Here is a 19,740-nt window from a genome sequence, read left to right on the forward strand (position 1 = left end):
ATCACTGCAGTACCACCTCCTCCACGCTGGTCACAGAACCAGGAGACAGTTTCATGCAGTACGAAGAGTGTCCTATACGGTCCATAACTTCAGAAACACTCCGTACTTTATCTTATCCTTATTGTTTCTGCTTTTTATCAACTTTCTTTCTTGTATTCTGTTTAGATTGTAAAGTTTACTCACTTGATATTTGGCTTTTTTAATTTTTTTTAAGCTGCCTCGCTGTGGAAACTATTTCCTCCTGCTGGACAGTGAAGACCTGACGACTGAGAGTCAGTGTGCAGCAGCAACAATACGCCTTGTTTAATGTCCCGTGACATCAGCGGTTGGTGAACATCACTGCTCACACCTGATACAACAACACTGGACAGGAATTCAACAGCTGTTTGGAAATGCTTCGATATTAATTTATGTTTAATTGTTTCTGTCGTGCTCCTTTTTTTTTCTCTCCTCCACCGATGCGTTGCTTTACGCGTTATTTGTCTCCGACTTAAAATCAGATAAAAATACTTTTGAATGTATAGTTTTTGGTCATTTCTTTGTAAGTTAATAAAACTGAAACCATGTTTTAAATGCAGTCATATTTTAATATGACGATTATCTGTCATTTGCAGGTGTTCATATGAGGTTATTTTAATTTATCTTCTCCCCGTTCGACATTGTATATGAACTTACAATATATTACTCTTCAGAACTCACTTTCTAAAACATTGTGTAAAAACATTGTGTAAAAACTCTCCAAAATAATCATATTTATCTTAGAAAATGACAGAAAACAGTGAGAACAGCCCATCTGAGTCTGAAACCATGTCATTTATTATCTTGTTTACTCATCTTATCACTGTAAATAGTAGGTTTCCTTCATTTTATGTGATTGTGAACCAAATATATTTAAATTAGACTGAATAAAAAAGGCAGCAAATCCTATCATTGGACAAACTGGAACCATATTAAATGTTTTGGCATTTTTGCTTGAAATATAACAAAATTATGATGCGATTACAATGAGGAATAAGTTTCTGACGTTTAACGACCTCATTAACTAAAGAAAGAGAATAGAAGTGAAACAGCTGAGTGAATGAGTGCTGATGAATCCATTCAGGACTTTAAGGATGCAGCTGATCTTCAGTCTCAGAGTGAAGCAGCCGTTTGTGAAGTCGCTGTCGATTTCTCTTCACCGTTGTGTCTGCATGGCATCAAAATATTTGTCCCTGTTTATGTGGGTGAAACACTCCTTTAAATACAAACTACAGCTGTTTAAAAGTGGTGTTCGTGAACACCTTCAACCTGCAGTAGAATAAAGCTCCCAGTGTGTTTAAAGTTGGTTCACATTCAAACTAAACATGAGATCAGCAGCTGTTCAGAGTCAGACGAGTCGCACCTCCTTCAAACGGGACTTTATTTTACTAAAGAATGATGTTATGAGGTGTTTGTCTGGGAGGAACATCAGGAATCCTCCTCCTCCTCCTCCTCCTCCTCCTCGTCTCTGCTGGCCAGCTGGCAGAGATATTTTAGTCTTCAGTGTCTTTGCTGCCAGCCGGCTGTCTGCACGTCTCAGCCTCATCGTCCTCACGCTGTTCTCCTCTGTTGTCACGGTTACAGTGATCCGAGACAGTACGGCCTCTTTCTCCCGATGTCTCTTTAATCTCCTCCTCCTCCCCCTCCTCCTCCTCCTCGCTCTGCTGGCCATTGGACAGAGATGTGGTAAGACTTCAGTTCCTCCTCCGATATGAAGTCGGGTGCGTGGCTCATGAGGTCGTGGCCGCGGAACGACTTGGGGAAGGCGATGACATCACGGATGCTGGGAGCCCCGACCATGATGGAGACCAGCCGATCCAAACCTGGAGCAGCAGGGAGGAGCAATTACTCAACTTGATAAATATACAACCATTTTCACCCTTTTACCTTAATAACTCTGGATGTCTAGTGGTAATAACACATGACAGAGCTCCATGCAGCACTTTAACCCTTCGGACAACTTGAGTGTCCCATAACTTGTCCCATCAGAGTTGGTTCACCGATCCCTCCGCATCCTCTCGGTTCCTCCTCTTCTCCAGTGTGTCGGGCCCTCAGAGCGCCATCAGCGCCGGCCCTTGGCCCCACATCTCTGTCCCCAGTATCCCCACACTCAGCAGATCTGACACTGTTTTAGACTCCGCCCCCTAAAGCTGCAGTCAGACCAAAATCAGCCTTCCTTGTGTGGTGCGGCAAAAAGCAGCAGGGACATGAAATAGCTTGTGAACTCCACACATGTTATTTCATTTATGAGATTATTACAGTCATTTAAAAAAAAAACGTGTTTATTGAAAGTTGATTTTATTTCCTGTTCCTCCCGTCTCATCCTGCTGAGCGATGCCGACTGGACCTAAATGTGATCCACACTGATCACTGTGATTCAGGTGCTGCACCAACATTGTATGTAACACAAAACCAAATACGAACAAGCCCTGCAGTCCAGTGTCCAAACTAACATACTATTTAGTATGACAGTGAACCAAGAGGGTCAAAGGTCAAGACACATTTTTATGATGGAGTAGTTTTTTTACATGCAACAGTACATACTTGTTAATGGAAGCTGCAGTACTACTGAAAGTAAAAAGAAACAGTACGTGATCCAGAACACAGGGAAGCTGTCGGTTTAGGTAACTAACAGTCGAACAACACTGCCATCATGAGGTCCAACGGAATATTACAACGCTGCCCTCTGCGTTGTTACACTGAGACACTTTTTACTGTGTAAAAGCATACGTGATGTTTTTTAAAGTAACTAACTGAACGTACCCAGAGCGATGCCTCCATGAGGTGGAGCTCCGGAGTCCAGAGCCTCCAGCAGGTGGGAGAGCAGACCGGCATCCTCCTGCAGGAAAAACACCTTCAAACCTTTAACAAGCTGGAATTTATCCTCTAAAGTCAGGCTGACCGCGAGTACAATATATCATAACTAACAAATCCAGAACTCTTTCTCAGCCGAGAGGAACGTATCTAACGCTGACGGGCAGAGGGAGAAGAGCCGGCATCTTTACGGACACGTCACCGACCTTCAGGATCTTCTTCAGGACGTGCAGCTGCTCGGCGGCCCGGTGGATGCGGATGGATCCTCCTCCGACCTCACAGCCGTTCAACACCAGGTCGTAGTGCTGCCCCCGAACCTGTGGAGGACGCCACGCGTCACACCCACAGTCACGCTTTTATTTGTACACATGAAAACAAACGTAAAGACAGGACGTCACCTGGTGTGGATCTGTGTAGAGGAGCTGCGAGTCCTCCGGCAGCGGGGCGGTGAAGGGATGATGGGCCGACTCCAGCTGCTCCGGGTCGTCGTCTCTGGGTAAGAAGAGCGGGAAGTCCACGACCCACAGGAAGTGGAAGGCGGAGGGGTCGCGGACCGACACGCCACGAGACTCCAGGAGCTGTGCACACTGCAGGCGCAGATGGCCCAGCAGGGGGCGCTGAGCACGCAGCAGAGAGACAGATGAAGCTCATAGATTCACTGCTGACTTTCCTTCCTGTGTTGTCCAACAACATGAAGTGTCTCACCACAGAGTGGGCGGAGCCAGCAGCCATCAGCAGCAGGTCTCCTGGTCCGGCTCCAGTCCTCCTCAGCAGATCTTCTGTGACGGAGACGGACAGCAGCTTCTTCAGGGGAGATTTCACCGTCCCGTCGGCTCGGACCGGCACCGGGCTCAGCTCCTTCAGACAGAACTCACCGTTAGAAAAACGCTCTGACCTTCTGATTGTGTTCAGGATGGATCGGAGAGGAGCTGCTTGTTTTTGACAGGCTAGTTTGCGGTGATCTTATTGGATTGCTGTCATTTTGTGGACACGTGAATCATAACTGCGTTATGATGTGCATTATTTCTTGTTTCTTTTTTCTCTGTGCTGTTTTCACTCCTCTAAAGTGGGCGGGGCTTAGATGGAAAAGGTAAGCAGGCCCGTTTGAGATGAATTGCACCAGTCTATGAACAGGAGGTCCGACAAACACTCATCCTGTTGGAGCTGATCCCGATCAAATAAAATGTTCTCAGACTCAAACATCAGTTTGTGTTCGTTCTCCAGTTGTTTTAATTATGACAGAGGAGCTTATTCAAATATGAAAACAGCTGATCTCTGTTTATGGTTCAACCTCCAGTTTACATGAATTCTCATGTAAATCTGCATCTTATCAGTTTGCAGCTGTAAATAAATTAGCTGAGCAACCTGTCCCTCTAAACCACGCAAATAAAGTGAACATTGAATGAATTGTAAAATACAACTTCTACTTTGACAAATCAGAAGACTGTCACATCTGTTCAGATGTTATTTTTCAGAATTCTCACATCCCAGATGTTTTTATATTGTTCAATACTTGAATGAATTAAATCAGTCCAGTGTTAACATACGACACACTGAACTGTGATATATAGTGTGCTGTGTTTTTTTTTAATCAATAATCTGAATGAATTCAACCTTTCTGGCTGATAAACGTCAACATTTGTTTGTTTGTTATTTTGATTGTTTGGTATCTGCCAATCAAATCTTACGGAGTCACAAACCACACATTCCTGATGAAGGTCGAGTTGTTGGGTGATAAACTTTTAATTAATCAAGATTTAACCCTGACTGCTGATATTTTGTTATTAATATTAAATGTTATTGAGAAAACCTTAAATCTGACTTGAGGTTTTTAAAGGAGTAACTTTACAAGCTTCACATTATTATCTATTATTATGATCTATTATTAATATACATTATCTGTTGCAGGGCTGCCGCAGCACTGGATTGCATTAATTCAATTTATATATTGTTTGCTTGTTTTGTTTCATAGTTTGATTGCCCTCCATTTTTTTTGTCAGATGAGTAAAAGAGGAGAGAAGGAGCTGAGACGGATCTACCTGTCCAAACTGAGTCTTTGCCGTTTGTTTCAGTTCCTCCAAATCTTTCCCAGAGAAAAGTTTCTGTCATGAAACGGAGAACAGAGACGGCAGACATCAGTGAGACACAAGAATAAGCTGATGGGCACTCAATAAACTCAGTCAGTCAGTCAGTCAGTCAATGAGTGTGTGTGTGAGTGTGTGTGTGTGTGTGTGTGTGTGTGTGTGTGTGTGTGTGCTCTTACTGCTCCACCGGGGACACAGATGGCCTGAACGGAGCCTCCTGATTGGCTGAGAGCTGATCTCAGGAATTCAATCTCCGTGGATAAGAAGACCTCACTGAGGTCCATCAGCTGGACAGAGACACAGAACAGGAGATGAGTTTTCTTTCCAACAACACAGTAACAGTAAGTAAAGCCGTCCAGTTGACCTGAGCTCTGATAGCCGTCCCACCTTCATGCTGAACCTGGTGTCAGGTTTGTCCACACCGTAGTCCCTCATGGCCTCTTCATACGTCACCGTCTGGAAAGGAACCTCCACCGGACCTTTCTCTGCAGGCCAGGAGTGCTGCAGCAGACCCTCCACCAGGGACATGACGCCTGCTTGGTCCACGAAGGACATCTCTATGTCCACCTGGGAGAGACAGTCAGTCCAACCTTTCACATCACATATTCATGGAGACCAGGTCCAGATGGACCGGGACCAAAAACTAATTCGGCATCTAAACCAAAAGGAAAAGAAACTCAAAGCCGTGCTTTCTTTACTCGTGTGATATTTTATCATGCTGGACAATAAAGTTACAAACTGTTGATTTTCGTTGGTGAAACTTTGAGTCAACATGTAGAAGTTGTGCAAAACACTGACGGGACCAAACTTTTCAGATCGTGTACTGAACAGAATTTCCCAAGAACCTCTTCTCCCTGCAGACCGAAGCAGGTTTTTTATAAAATAAAATTCACTGGTTTAACTGTGCAGCAGCCTCAGAAAGGCTAAATAACAACCACATACTCTTTTCAAATCTAAGAGTACTTTTAATAATAATACAAAAAAAATCCCATTCAGCAGCAGGAAGCTCCCTGAAAGGACTTTTTTACCCGTTTCACTCGTTCTGCTCACAAAAACCGACACTGAGTCTGAATCCGACCGTGACGCTGACTTTAGTTTCATGACTCTGACGGACGTGTCGGTGAGTCACTCCACATGACGAAACACAGGTACGCTTTATTTCTAAAACATGTAAATGATTAACAGCTGATTTCTACATCACTGTAACATGATGTGTCTGTTGTAACTGTTGTCTGAAGGACCCGACGGTTTAATGGGTTTGGAGAACAACCGCTCGGCGGTCTGACTCCCAGTCTGGGAACACACACTTACTTTATTACACTGTTAAAAACTGGTGGGAATCCTCACTGCTCTAAATCACACTGATTCTTCACGTTGTTAATCCAAGTTCTTAGAGAGAAGAGTTAGAAATTGTAGATATTAAATCATAAATGGAGGTGTGTGAAACCTGTGTGCGCGCGTCTGTCTGTGTGTGTGTGTGTGTGTGTGTGTGTGTGTGTGTGTGTGTGTGTGTGTGTGTGTGTGTGTGTATGTGTGTGTGTGTGTATGGGTGTGTGTGTGTGTGTGTGTGTGTGTGTGTGTATGGGTGTGTGTGTGTGTGTGTGTGTGTGTGTCCTCCTCCCTCTCACCTGGGTGAACTCAGGCTGTCTGTCTGGTTTGGATCCTTCGTCTCTATAGCAGCGAGCGATCTGGAAGTACCTGCAGCAGGAGACACACAGGACGTCCCCGTCCCACACCGCTGGACGTTAGTCCCGGACGGGTGGAGCAGAGCGGTGACAACGTCTCCGGAGGGACGATGGCTGTTTGAAACGGGGAGGTTTTCAGATCCAGAGACAGAAGCAGGTTCAGACGTCTTCTAGGGGTTTGAGTCAGGCAGGTAACTCGTACCTTGACTTTGAACTACTTGTACTAAACTTGATGATTTCCACTAATATACAGTATTTTTACTGCATGTTTACTCTTGTCATTGAACAGCTGTAGCTACTTTGCAAGGACTAAGGATTTAGTAGGATTATTTGTGATTGATTAAAAGCGTCTGAATCTGTTGTTCGTTGTTCTCTCTGATGAATGACGTACATGCAGCGACATGTTTGACTTGCTTTTTTACTTTTAACACATTTTCAACTTTTCATGTTCGGCTTTTCTGTTCCACATTCGATTTATGGTTCAAAACTAACACAAAAAAAAATATCACAGCTTCTTAAATATGAATGTTTGCTGCTCTTTCCTGATTTGATTTGATCACCTTGTACTTTGGGATTCTGGGAAAAAAATTCCCAGAATCTCTTACTTCTGTTACATAAAACAGAAATGCAACAGTAAAAGTTTGTAAAAGTGAAGCTCAAACTTTTACTGTTGCATTTCAGTTTTTTTTTACTTTTTTAATTTATATCTATTGTTTTTACATTTTGCTGTTAATGCCTTTATATTTCATCTAAAGCACTTTGAATTGTCTTGTTGCATAAATGTGATATACAAATTAATTTTACTTGCCCTGTAATATAGTGTCTTTAAAAGGAACATAACTTTTACTGGAGCACAATTTCCAGTGCTCTTTCCACTCCTGATCATCTCCTTGTGAGACGAAATCAACTTTTTCTCGAAGTTATTTATTTGCTCATCGAGCCATCATGTCTCATCGTGTTCACGCAGTTAATTTTGTATTCGTGATCATCTAATAGTTCTAGGTCCAATATTCCCTGTCTTTCAGCTCTGTATTTGGGCTCTACTCCTGAAAGAAACATCTGTCTCTTAGTTGAGCAGCTAACAGCGTCTGAGATCATGAAGTGTCCAGTGACAGTTAAAGCAGGCTCCACCCACCTGTCGACCCCGGCCACCATCAGCAGCTGTTTGAACTGCTGAGGACTCTGAGGCAGAGAGTAAAACAGACCGGGCTCTCTGGAGGGAACCACAAACTCTTTGGCTCCCTGAAACACACACACACACAAACAAACAAACACACAACAAAATACATTTTACAGAAATCATATGAAGGCCTGGAAGGAGCCCGCTGGAGGAGCTCAGGCTGACAAATGAATATTAAAGTGCCAAAGACAGCAGTTCCTCAAATGGCCACTGGAGGCTGACTTCAAAAGGGAGTCGATCCCCACAGACCCAAGAATAAAACATTGTTTATTTTATGTTGTCTTTGGTCTATTTTCAATTAAATCCCAACAATTTTGGATACAGGCTTGTAAACATGGCCGAATACAATATATAGTTTTGGTCTCTATACCAAATGTTCCCATTTATGCCAACTGTACTAAGGACTAAGTTATGCATAATAATGGGAAGGGTTGCTGTGAGTGACAAGTGGGTGTCTTCACAGTCAGCAAGCTGCCTACAGGTCTCAGCTACCAGGCTTCAACCATGCGTCACCTCTTTGCCCGTTTTTGGATCAGTCAGGTTGAGTCACCTGACAGAGACGGTGAGAACCACCTGGAACTGAGCCTAAAAACTGCTCTTCAGGAAACCTGTTGGGGGCTTCACAGAGGCTATGTTCACTTCATTTCAGTCTATAGGAGCTTTCTCAAACTGATGTCAGAGGACACTGAAGATACTTTTTTTTCTTTGCATGTTTCTGCTGCAAAATGTGTTCTGTGTAAAATCGCGAAAAGACGCGAGGACCTTCTTACCCCTGGTGTCCTTTTGAACAGAGTTGGAGTTTCCACATCCACAAAACCTGAAAATTACAGACAAAAACACAAAGTGAGAATCGGGACACGTTCCAGCTGAAGAGGACTGGACTCGGCAGCATCAGAGACAGGATGCTTGTCCATGTTGGTTCTTGATGTTTGGGGGAAATCCTAAAGAGAAAAAGAAGCTCTCTGTCCTCACCGTGCATGTTACAGAGAAATTCTCTCATCTTCATCACCAGCTCAGACCTCAGCCTGAGGTTCTTCTGCATCTGTGACGACCTCAGGTCCAGGTACCGAAACTGCATCCGCAAAGACTCCGATTTCTGCAGTCAAACCAAAAAAAACAACACAACCTCTCTTAATGAATAACAACTACTAAATAAAGTGCGCTAAATAGTGCACATGCATGGAGGTCAGAGGTCACACACTTTGACAAAGTCTTTAATCTCAAAAGGCAGCTTCCTGCACACGTTGAAGACCTCCACACTCTCAGCCAGGACTTCGATTCCTCCTGTCGGCATCACCTGATGGGAACACGACATAAAGGAGACAGAGAAATGACTTCTATAAAGATCAGATGTTCTAAAATCACCTCATCACCATGCTGCAGAGAGGAACCTGAAACTGATCAAATTACAGGAAAGTAATTAAAGCTTTGACTGACAGGCTTGTTCACACTATTGTTGACATTTCCTTTAGCAGTCAGGATCACTGGTTTCCAGCCAGACCGATGGTATGTGAGTTACTCTTCAACAAATATCCTCTTAACTCGGCTGCAGCTCAAACTGTTTGTTTTCAGGAGGGTTCAGATGGAGAGTTGAAGTCCCAACCTTGTTCTCCTGTCCCGCTGGTCGTTGTCGGACTGTTCCTGTAACCTTGACGACAGACTCGGCTGTGAGGTCACACATCACCGCTTTTAAATTACCTGCAGACTTCAAAACAGAAAAAAAAAGTGTCACATTTCTGTGATTTTTTTTACATTATTTTATGGTGATTTGAAAGCAGAATATTCAACATCTGAGCCGTAAATAGTTTTATATCATTATCATCAATAGCTTTCCATCATTATTATTATTATTAACATATGTCGTATTATTAATAATGTTTCATTAGCTAGAATAGAAACAATAGATTGTATAGTGGTATTGAATTGTTTTCTTCCGTACTTCGTCCTGTGGAACCAGAACTTGAATCAAGCCACTGAAATCTCGCAGGATGACGAACAGGTCTTGTCTGTTGGAGACAGAAACACATTATTAAAACATTATTCTTTCTATAAACAGCCTGAGGAAGAGTTTTATCCTTTATAATATGATGTAAATACACATGTGGTCTTCTCATCACGCTTAAAACTGAGCAGATGGTCTGGAGAGCAGAAGGACATCTAAACATGAAGATGATGAGAACAGTTAACTGATCCTGACTGAAATACCTCAGATATTAAAAGTATTGCCAAATAAATTTTGTACAAACATGAATGGTCCTTTAATGCTACGTTATTTTTATTCCCAGCAATTTGCAGCTATATTTACTAGTTTACAGCCAATTTCAGTACAAAATGTTGTTTTTATTGCACCTGGTTTAAAGTTGATGCTCCTGTCGGCTTCATGTTTCTTGCTGTTGCCATGGCTGCGAAGTGCTCCCTCCCCTGATAGGTCAATAGTAGTTTTACAAACTTTACTTTTAACTGTTGTCATGCACTCTTATCTTTGACATCATAGTTTTTTTAGATAAAGCTCATTAAATTTGTTGCCTTTGTTAGCAGCTTCAGGAAAAAAGAAGTGATCAGTGACTGAAGTGATGGTTGATGAACAGGAAGATAAAACCACTCAGGAAAGAGATTAAACAACATCGCAGAAAAATACTTCATGGAAAACAGATTTTAATAGATGGGAAGTAAAGTTAAACATGCAAATAATAAATTCATAATTTGGCCGAAAAATAATCAATTCTCTGACTTTTTATGTCCGGAAAACGCTTTTAATTGCATGATATTGTAGAAGTTCCTCGACCCGGTAGGAACCCTGTCAAGACTAGGAACCACCAAGACTGAGACACTTAAATCACCATCTTGGTTTAAAGAAATGACTAAAACGACTGTTTGATTATTAAAATAGTTACAGATTAATTTGTTGTTGTCTGTGGTTCCATCACAGAGAGGAACCAGCAGTGAGATGAATACCTGAGGTACTGGACCCAACCACACAGAGGAACCGGCAGTGAGATGAATACCCGAGGTACTGGACCCAACCACACAGAGGAACCAGCAGTGAGATGAATACCCGAGGTACTGGACCCAACCACACAGAGGAACCGGCAGTGAGATGAATACCCGAGGTACTGGACCCAACCACACAGAGGAACCGGCAGTGAGATGAATACCCGAGGTACTGGACCCAACCACACAGAGGAACCGGCAGTGAGATGAATACCCGAGGTACTGGACCCAACCACACAGAGGAACCGGCAGTGAGATGAATACCCGAGGTACTGGACCCAACCACACAGAGGAACCGGCAGTGAGATGAATACCCGAGGTACTGGACCCAACCACACAGAGGAACCGGCAGTGAGATGAATACCCGAGGTACTGGACCCAACCACACAGAGGAACCGGCAGTGAGATGAATACCCGAGGTACTGGACCCAACCACACAGAGGAACCGGCAGTGAGATGAATACCCGAGGTACTGGACCCAACCACACAGAGGAACCGGCAGTGAGATGAATACCCGAGGTACTGGACCCAACCACACAGAGGAACCGGCAGTGAGATGAATACCCGAGGTACTGGACCCAACCACACAGAGGAACCGGCAGTGAGATGAATACCCGAGGTACTGGACCCAACCACACAGAGGAACCGGCAGTGAGATGAATACCCGAGGTACTGGACCCAACCACACAGAGGAACCGGCAGTGAGATGAATACCCGAGGTACTGGACCCAACCACACAGAGGAACCGGCAGTGAGATGAATACCCGAGGTACTGGACCCAACCACACAGAGGAACCGGCAGTGAGATGAATACCTGAGGTACTGGACCCAACCACACAGAGGAACCGGCAGTGAGATGAATACCTGAGGTACTGGACCCAACCACACAGAGCGACCGTCTCTCCCACATGGTCCAGTCGGAGCTCTCCACAGGTGTGACTCCTGAACGACAGACTGCTGCGACCTGAGGACCAATCAGAGGACACGTCACATTCTCAGTGGGCAATCATCTATTTTTCATACTGTGTGCACCTTTTTGTGTTTCTATGCTGCTGTGACAACTAAATTTCCCCACTGTGGGATTAATAAAGTCTAAATCTAATCTAATCTAAATCTAAAAAGATGTTACACTGATTTGATTAAAGACTTCCATTTTACACAGAAACAGAGGTGATACTTCAGCATGAACATCAGGGATCACAGATACTGTAGAGCAGTTTAAACCGCTCACCACACACTTCTGTATGTTTACAGTCAGTGCAGACAGACTAAAACCCTTCAGACAAGCAGCTGCAGTCAGAGAGCAGCCAGATGAAGAGTTAAAGTTAGGTTAGGTAGTTACTTTATTAATCCCCCAGGGGAAATTTAAAGTTGAGGTGAAGAGTCAAAGTTGAGGTTTAAGAGTTAAAGTTGAGATGAAGAGTTAAAGTTGAGATGATTTGGTTAAAGGTTAAAGGTCAGATGATTCGGTTAAAGGTTAAAGGTCAGATGATTCGGTTAAAGTTTAAAGGTCAGATGATTCGGTTAAAGGTTAAAGGTCAGATGATTTGGTTAAAGGTTAGATGATTCGGTTAAAGGTCAGATGATTTGGTTAAAGGTTAAAGGTCAGATTCAGGTGTATATTACCTGTGCCAGGAGCAGCAGACTTGTTCAGGGTGTTCCAGCAGCTCACGTGTCTGATCTGAGGTCTGTGCAGCAGACGTCCTGGTCTGGAGGTCCAGGTTGAGGTCCGGTACCATCCTGATGGAGCTCGGAGTCCACTGAGGAGCCTCCGCAGCACCAGTCTGCTTGGAGAAGCCATGTCTTCCTAACACAGTGAAGCAGCAGGCTGACGTCACAGTCACGTCACAGTCACGTCACAGTCACCAGCGGGTCACACTGTGGGATGAAAGCACGCGCGAGCTCTTCTCTTACATAGTTTCACCATTATTCAACACATCCGGACTGACTGTGAGACCCGGACCTGGACCCGGACCGGAACACCGCCCTGCCGCAGGCGCTTCATCTGGTCCCGGTTCCGTATGTCGGCGGTTCTGGTGCCGGGCGGGTTTCGCTGCTCTCTGCTCGCGCGGACGAGCTGATCAGTGTGGTCTCCTGTCACGTCAATGTTGAAGCGTTCACGTAAGATTCGCGGCTGCGCAAACGGATATGACGTCATGACGGCAGCCCAAACTAGTCAATCTGCGATATGATCGATTTAGAAAGGGAGAAATAATGGCAGACATGGCCAAAAGATAAATTATCACCAGTGATGGAAGAAGTATTCAGGTCATAGACTGCATATACAAATAATATATACACAATATGGAATATAAATATATGTAAAGTAGATGTAAAATATGAATACACTAAATAATTTTAACTGCTTTATATCCGTTGGTTATTTTGATAATAATATATGATCATATTCATATATCATCATATCATATATCATATCATATCATATCATATCATATCATATCATATCATATCATATCATATCATATCATATCATATTCTATAAAATCACCATGTTTGGAGCCTCTTGTTTCGGGCCTGGTCCACTTGTTTTCAGCTTTGTGATCATTTCCAGGTGATCACAGGGAGTTTTTACACAGTTTATTTAGCTTAAAAATTAAACCCCTTAAAAGGAACATTTATTCATTTAGTTGGTCATAAAAATTCAAACACGCCAAATTTGTTTTCACTGGACAGGAAGTGTATGAAGAATTGTAACTCTAACTAAATCAGAGGAATGTAACGGAGTGGAAAGTGCAGTATTTGTCTCAGATGTAGAGGAGTGGGTGAAATAAGTTGTTCAAAGTAGAAATACTCAAGTTAAGCGTTTATAAAACAATCGTCCAGGAGGGGGCGCCGATGAGACAGGACCGGATGCTGAACGACTAACATTGAAAGAGGAAGAAGAAGCAGCAGCATTACACTTCATGGTGTCAGACTGAGGAAGAGTCCGTGTTTGTCAAAGTTTGTTCATCTCTCTGTGGTGTGTGCGTGTGTGTGTGCGTGCGTGTGTGCGTGTGTGCGTGTGTATGCGCGCGCAGACATGTCGGGCTGCAGGCTGATGAGAGCGATCACAGTGAGTGAGTTCGGAGCTGCGTCTGTCCTCACACTGTCCTCCGGAGTGACGGTCCCTCAGCCCGGACACGCACAGGTGAGACACCCGCTGCAGAGCGGATAACAGGTGGAGGTCAGAGAGCCTGCAGTCACACAGCAGCGGGGAAATGTAAAACACAAACCTGCTGCTTCATGTCTTCATATGTACAAACACAGACATACAGATCATCTGGTGTCAGTCCGGTTCATGCATCACCTTTAATTTCACTTTATAATAATCTAATGTATCTTAATTCATACACGACTATCTAAACGGGGCAGAAAACACGAAAAAGATCACTGAATGTTTTATAATGAAATATTTGTGAAAATGTATATTTCAACATATTGACGATGTGTCATATTTCAAAGCTAACTGTTAGATATATTTCTAAAAATCTATTTATATGCTATTTTCATAATAAATAGCCTAAAGCCGCTTTGTCTTGTTTTGATCTTTAATCCAAAAGTAGTTCAGAGATCGACTTCATTCTCCTGTTAACAGAGGAAACTGTTTATAATATGTAATAGATGTCAAATAGATTAAAAAAAAAACTAAATATGGTAAATGTAAGAAACTTTATACTTTGTCGCTAATCATAGATAAATTAATAAATGTGTCACATTGATAAAACTATATGCAATTTAAAATTTCATAATAATAATTTTGATTCTTTAAAAGGTTCAGTAAACAGCTCAGTTTCTTCTTCTCTGCATAGATTTTAGGGACTGATGGGATCTGGTTTACAGCCCATTTAGAAAAGCTCAGCCATGTGTACGTTTGTGTGTGTATGAATTTAAATGTGCATTAATACGGTCAGTGATGGACGTCTCTGTGTGGGTGCAGAGCTTCCACGATGGCGCCAATCACAGCTGACACAGTTGTGAATATGAAGATGCAACACTGCAGATATACAAATTAAAAAAAGAGCAGTAGCGTTTAAAATCTGGGAAACGTGCTACACAAGTCTAACGTGGAAATATGGGCCAGTGTTTTTATTTTGTCTTGTGCTTTATTTTTCTCTGTATGTGCAGTGTTAAATGTCTTTCATCCGTCGTGTCGGTGATGTAGGTGCTGATCCGTGTCCACGCCTGCGGAGTGAATCCTGTAGAAACCTACATCCGGTCTGGGACGTACGCCCGCCGGCCTGCCCTGCCGTACACGCCGGGCTCGGACGTAGCCGGAGTGGTGGACGCTGTGGGAGAAGGAGTCACTGCTCTAAAGGTCAGAATTAAAAAATAAATAAATAAATAACTTTGTGGGAATGTCAGTACGTTTCAATAAAACTTAGATCATCCATATCGTGAACAGCCGGGCAGTCGCTGGTGTGCGGAATTTGCTAAATCCATTTTGATCTGTGTGTGTGTGTGTGTGTGTGTGTGTGTGTGTGTGTGTGTGTGTGTGTGTGTGTGTGTGTGTGTGTGTGTGTGTTGCAGACAGGGGACCGTGTGTTCACCACGGCCACAGAGTCTGGAGGTTACGCTGAGTTCGCCGTGGCAGCTGAAGACTGCGTCCACAAGCTGCCGGCTGCTCTGGACTTCCTGCAGGGAGCTTCTGTCGGGATCCCGTACTTCACCGCCTACAGAGCTCTGGTGCACAAGTGAGAGGCGAAGAACAGTAGAAGATGATACCCATAACTGCAGTCCAGTCATTTAAACGCACACCGTTGGTTGGCTGAATGCTGCAATTTCCTGTATCTGTTTCACATTAAAAGCCCTCCAGTCTTTCATACACAGTCCAGCCGTCCACCGAGTTTTGACCTGGTCTTGTTTACCTGCTGTGTCGTGCCCTGCAGAGCTCGTGCCAAGGCTGGAGAGACCGTCCTCGTCCACGGAGCCAGCGGGGGGGTGAGGCTGATCTTCAGGTTTTCTATATCAGTGAAAGAAGAAATATAAAGTAAAAAAGCAGAGTGGGGGGCCTCCACTGACCCCCAGTTATTATGTACAGGTTCATTACTGCCTTGGTTAAGAAGATGCAGACTGAAAAGTTATTTTTGCATAGAAATGAAAAAAAAAATGTATGATAGCAGCTTTGCTAATTTTACAGTTTTCTAAATTAAATGACTTTTGGTCTTAAAACTTAATTTTTTTTAAATGCAGTCATCATAATCAATATTCTACTTTCGAGGTGCAAATATATTACAAATTAGCTATCAGTCAATTAATGTAGACAGAAATAGAGAGGAGTAAGCTGTTGGCAATCAATCAATCAATCAATCAATCAATCAATCAACCAATCAATCAATCAATCAATCTATCAATATGTCCAGTCAGTAGTAACCATAGATGGATACATAACTCTCATTTATATGACTCATACTCCTGTGATCTACTGAAGGTCTTTTATTCACAGCATGTTACCCTCCATAGTTGTGCTCTAATTTCATAGGTGGTGTTTTTTCTCTCCATCAGGTGGGCGTGGCTGCGTGCCAGCTGTCCCGCGCTCTGGGCCTCAGAGTCTTCGGGACCGCCGGGACACCCGAGGGGATGAAGCTTGTTCTCGACAGTGGAGCTCACCGGGCCTTCAATCACAGAGAGGACGGATACACCGACAAAATCATGGTGGTCACACACACAGGACGTCCAGCAGGAAAAAAAACACTTTCAAACAGCGGTCATCACTTTTTGTGTTTGTGTGTTCCAGGAAGCGACAGAAGGTCGAGGGGTCGATGTGATCGTGGAGATGCTGTCAAACGTCAACCTCAGTAGAGACCTCCAGATGTTGACCTACGGAGGACGTGTGACGGTCAGTAGGACGTCAGACTGTCGGTCTGTACGACTCACGGACTGGATTTCAAAGTATTCGTAGCTTCAGGTCTGTAAAATGGTTCCGATCCAGAAGTGTCTTCAGCTGCAATACCAGCGAGTGCCACTAGAGGTCGGCTCCAAAAAGCCTCCGGCTCCATAGACTCCTATTCAACTTCTCTCATCAAATCCAAAGTGAATAAAATGTGTCCATCAGTTATCTCGGTGTTGTTAGCTAAAGTCACTCCTTCTTATTAGTTTTCTGGAGGTCCATCTGAAAATAATCCCTCATTCATTAGAAAAGAAGATTCAAGAAGACCTGTTTTGGGGGGCGTGTCTGTTTGATTGACAGGCCTGTGGTGCAGTCAGGTTACAGCTATCGGTGGGCGGGACGTAGTATCGTCAGGTTTCCAGTCAGATCCACCGCTGGCTCCTCCCCCAGCTCGTCCAAATATGGTCACTTCCTGCTCCAAACCGCTCCGAACTAGCAAAGATGGTGACGGACAGAATCTGAACTGGAGGATTCATAATGTTCACAAACTGACGATGACATCACTGATGGATGATGACATCACTGCTGGTTGATGACATCACTGATGGATGATGACATCACTGATGGATGATGACGTCACTGATGGTTGATGGTTGATACTACTACAGCCTCGTCTCTATACTGAGGATTGGGTTTCTGTTATCACATGACTCTGGTCTCAGATGAGTCGAGTCCCTAAAACGTCCCAATAACAACAGAACCACCGTGTTGTTCAGTCATGTTTGGACCAGACATCATGTAGGGGAACCAACACCTTTTCTCTTCATCTCTGCCTTCATCTTCAGGTTGTCGGCTCCAGAGGCCCCGTAGAGATCAACCCCAGAGACACCATGGCCAAAGAGAGCTGCATCATGGGAGTGGCCCTTTTCCTCGCTACACCGGTACCAAGCAGTGACATCACACACAGCCGACACACACATGGGATGATGACACACATGTGACATACTGTAGATGTATGCAGGAGTGTAGTGAGGCCGGAGCGCACCAGAACCACGCTCCCACACTTTCTCCTTCAACTGAGGAAATAAAATGTCCAGTTTTGTTGATCTGTTTGAATTTCATTTGCATGTTTTAAGCACTTGAAGATTTGAAACGGGTCATTCAGGAGAGTCAATAAAAACGAATAGATGGTCACATTTGTTCTAATTACATTTGAGATGTATTAAAACCTGAAGCCTGGCTGTGATCTGCTGACATTTTCCCTGTCAAAGTTACATACTCAACACTTCCTGTGTGATTTCAAATTAAAAGCCCTGTAGTGTTTTACTGGACAGAAACCCTCATTTCTTAAAAAGGCTTTCATTGTGAAACTTTATCAGAAACGTGTTTTGACCATAAGTGCTGTTAACAAACTCGTCTTCCTTCACCGGCCAATCAAAACACAGTATCACCACCTAAAGCTGCCGAACTGACAGTGAGAACATAAATGAATATTTTGGACATCAAACAGCTTCAGACGTGCAGCCAGGATTCATAAATATGAAGATGAACCCTGAGAAATGTTTCCCGGTGTTGTTTCCTCCTCCTCTCCTCTCAGGAGGAGAAGAAGGAGTGCGCCGCGCTGCTCTACGCCGGGATGGAAGCTGGCTGGCTGCGTCCCGTCGTCGGCTCTCAGTATCCGCTCCACGAGGCCGCTCAGTCCCACCATGACATCATCGAGAGTCCCGGGGCTGCTGGGAAGATCGTCCTGACCATGTGACGACACGTATCAGAGGTCAAAGGTGACTGAGGAGGGTTCAGGCTGCTGTCAGAGAGGAGACATTAATTAATGTTACATTGAAGAGAAAATTAAAAATGATGACACGCTTAAATCACTTTTGATTTGTAACTGAGTCACTAAAATATGTTTACACTGTACATGATGAGGAAATTCAGCCTTTTTGATGTTTAATTGTTGAGAAATAAATGTTTTAACAAATGATAAATTAACGATTATAGAGGCTCCAGATGGAAAATGTTCATTTCATTTCTCGCTCTAAACATTGAAAATACACTGTAGATGGTTTACAACTGTAAACTGAGTCTAATTTAATTATGAAGGTGCCAACGTATATTTCAGTTTCACTGGTATGACAAACACAAGTTCCTCATTTGAGTTGTGGAGATGTGTGATGAAAAAGGCCTTGAGTCACAAAAAATATTTTGACTGCTGGACAATATGTTATTAGTTGTTAGCTGTAAGCCATCAGTGGACACAATATCTCACCAGATTATGTGTTTTTATATTTTGCCAGCATCTATTCTCACTTTCAGAACCTCTTTTCTCCGTCTTTTGTTTTAAAGATACTTGAGAAGATTGATATAATGAATATGGACAATATTTTAGTATTTTGTATCAGCTGTAAATTGTGAATTAAAATGAATGATGAATATTTTTGGATTCTTTCAGTCCTTTTCGACAGTATTGTCATTTAGGAAAAAGAGAATTAAACTTAAAGATTCCAGTTCGAGGCTCATACATGACTCACTTCTGAGTCAGACGTGACATCTGTGGCTCTCAGGTGACAGACGTCTCTACTGAGCATGCTCCGTGGACAGCCAGGTAACCTGAGCTCGACACACTCGTATACGCAGAAGGTGCTGCAGCCCTGCAGCGAGCGGAGGACGATGGAGCTGCGTTTCATCCTTCAGCAGCAGACAGAGCTGCAGGTCAGTCGTTTGGGTTGATGTGTGAGTGGAGGGAACGATGTCATCAGCAGGGGACGAGCTGCTGGTCCAGGTCAACAGGTGAGAGCTTGGTAATATGTTTTAGACGATCTGATTTTCATCTTGCAGCTCTAATCCTTGTATGTTCATTTTAGTCGAGGGTAAGAGTTTATGAACTAAAATCAAGTCAAAATTAGGATTATGGGTCAATATTTGCTGGTGACCTTCAGCTATAAATTGGAGAACCTGATTTACTGAGTTTCGAACGTAAAACTGAAACTTAAATCTCCTTCTTAACAGAGAAATGTGACATGTGACAAACCTTGTAAACCTTTCAGTGAAAGTCACAATAATACAGTTGTTTTAAATTAGTAGTTCATTAACTGACCCAGCAGACGATGAAACCAAGACTCAACCGGCAAATAGTTGCTCTCT

The 19,740-nt window shown here is 43.4% G+C and overlaps 2 protein-coding genes across 2 annotated transcripts; one reads left to right on the forward strand and one right to left on the reverse strand.

Moving 5' to 3' along the window:
• Positions 1–1,382: 1,382 nt before the first annotated feature.
• On the reverse strand, positions 1,383–12,899 carry dars2 (aspartyl-tRNA synthetase 2, mitochondrial). Its single transcript, XM_069173273.1, has 17 exons — positions 12,399–12,899; positions 11,637–11,736; positions 9,721–9,787; positions 9,385–9,486; positions 8,983–9,078; positions 8,754–8,877; positions 8,552–8,598; positions 7,737–7,843; positions 6,545–6,614; positions 5,304–5,483; positions 5,096–5,203; positions 4,872–4,934; positions 3,538–3,690; positions 3,231–3,449; positions 3,039–3,149; positions 2,782–2,857; positions 1,383–1,841 (listed from the first exon to the last, which is right to left on the reverse strand). Exons 1-17 carry the CDS (start codon positions 12,571–12,573, stop codon positions 1,642–1,644), a joined length of 1,998 nt encoding a protein of 665 aa, XP_069029374.1. The 5' UTR covers positions 12,574–12,899; the 3' UTR covers positions 1,383–1,641.
• A 753-nt stretch (positions 12,900–13,652) lies between these two features.
• Positions 13,653–19,031, forward strand: cryz (crystallin, zeta (quinone reductase)). Its single transcript, XM_069173288.1, has 8 exons — positions 13,653–13,920; positions 14,935–15,087; positions 15,300–15,463; positions 15,659–15,710; positions 16,275–16,424; positions 16,507–16,608; positions 17,445–17,540; positions 18,197–19,031. Exons 1-8 carry the CDS (start codon positions 13,813–13,815, stop codon positions 18,356–18,358), a joined length of 987 nt encoding a protein of 328 aa, XP_069029389.1. The 5' UTR covers positions 13,653–13,812; the 3' UTR covers positions 18,359–19,031.
• Positions 19,032–19,740: the final 709 nt, after the last annotated feature.

This window comes from Embiotoca jacksoni, unplaced genomic scaffold (genome assembly GCF_022577435.1).
Source record: "Embiotoca jacksoni isolate LCO1_2020_lvr unplaced genomic scaffold, fEmbJac1.0.p SCAF_59, whole genome shotgun sequence".
In the NCBI taxonomy this organism is placed as follows: Eukaryota; Metazoa; Chordata; class Actinopteri; family Embiotocidae; genus Embiotoca; species Embiotoca jacksoni.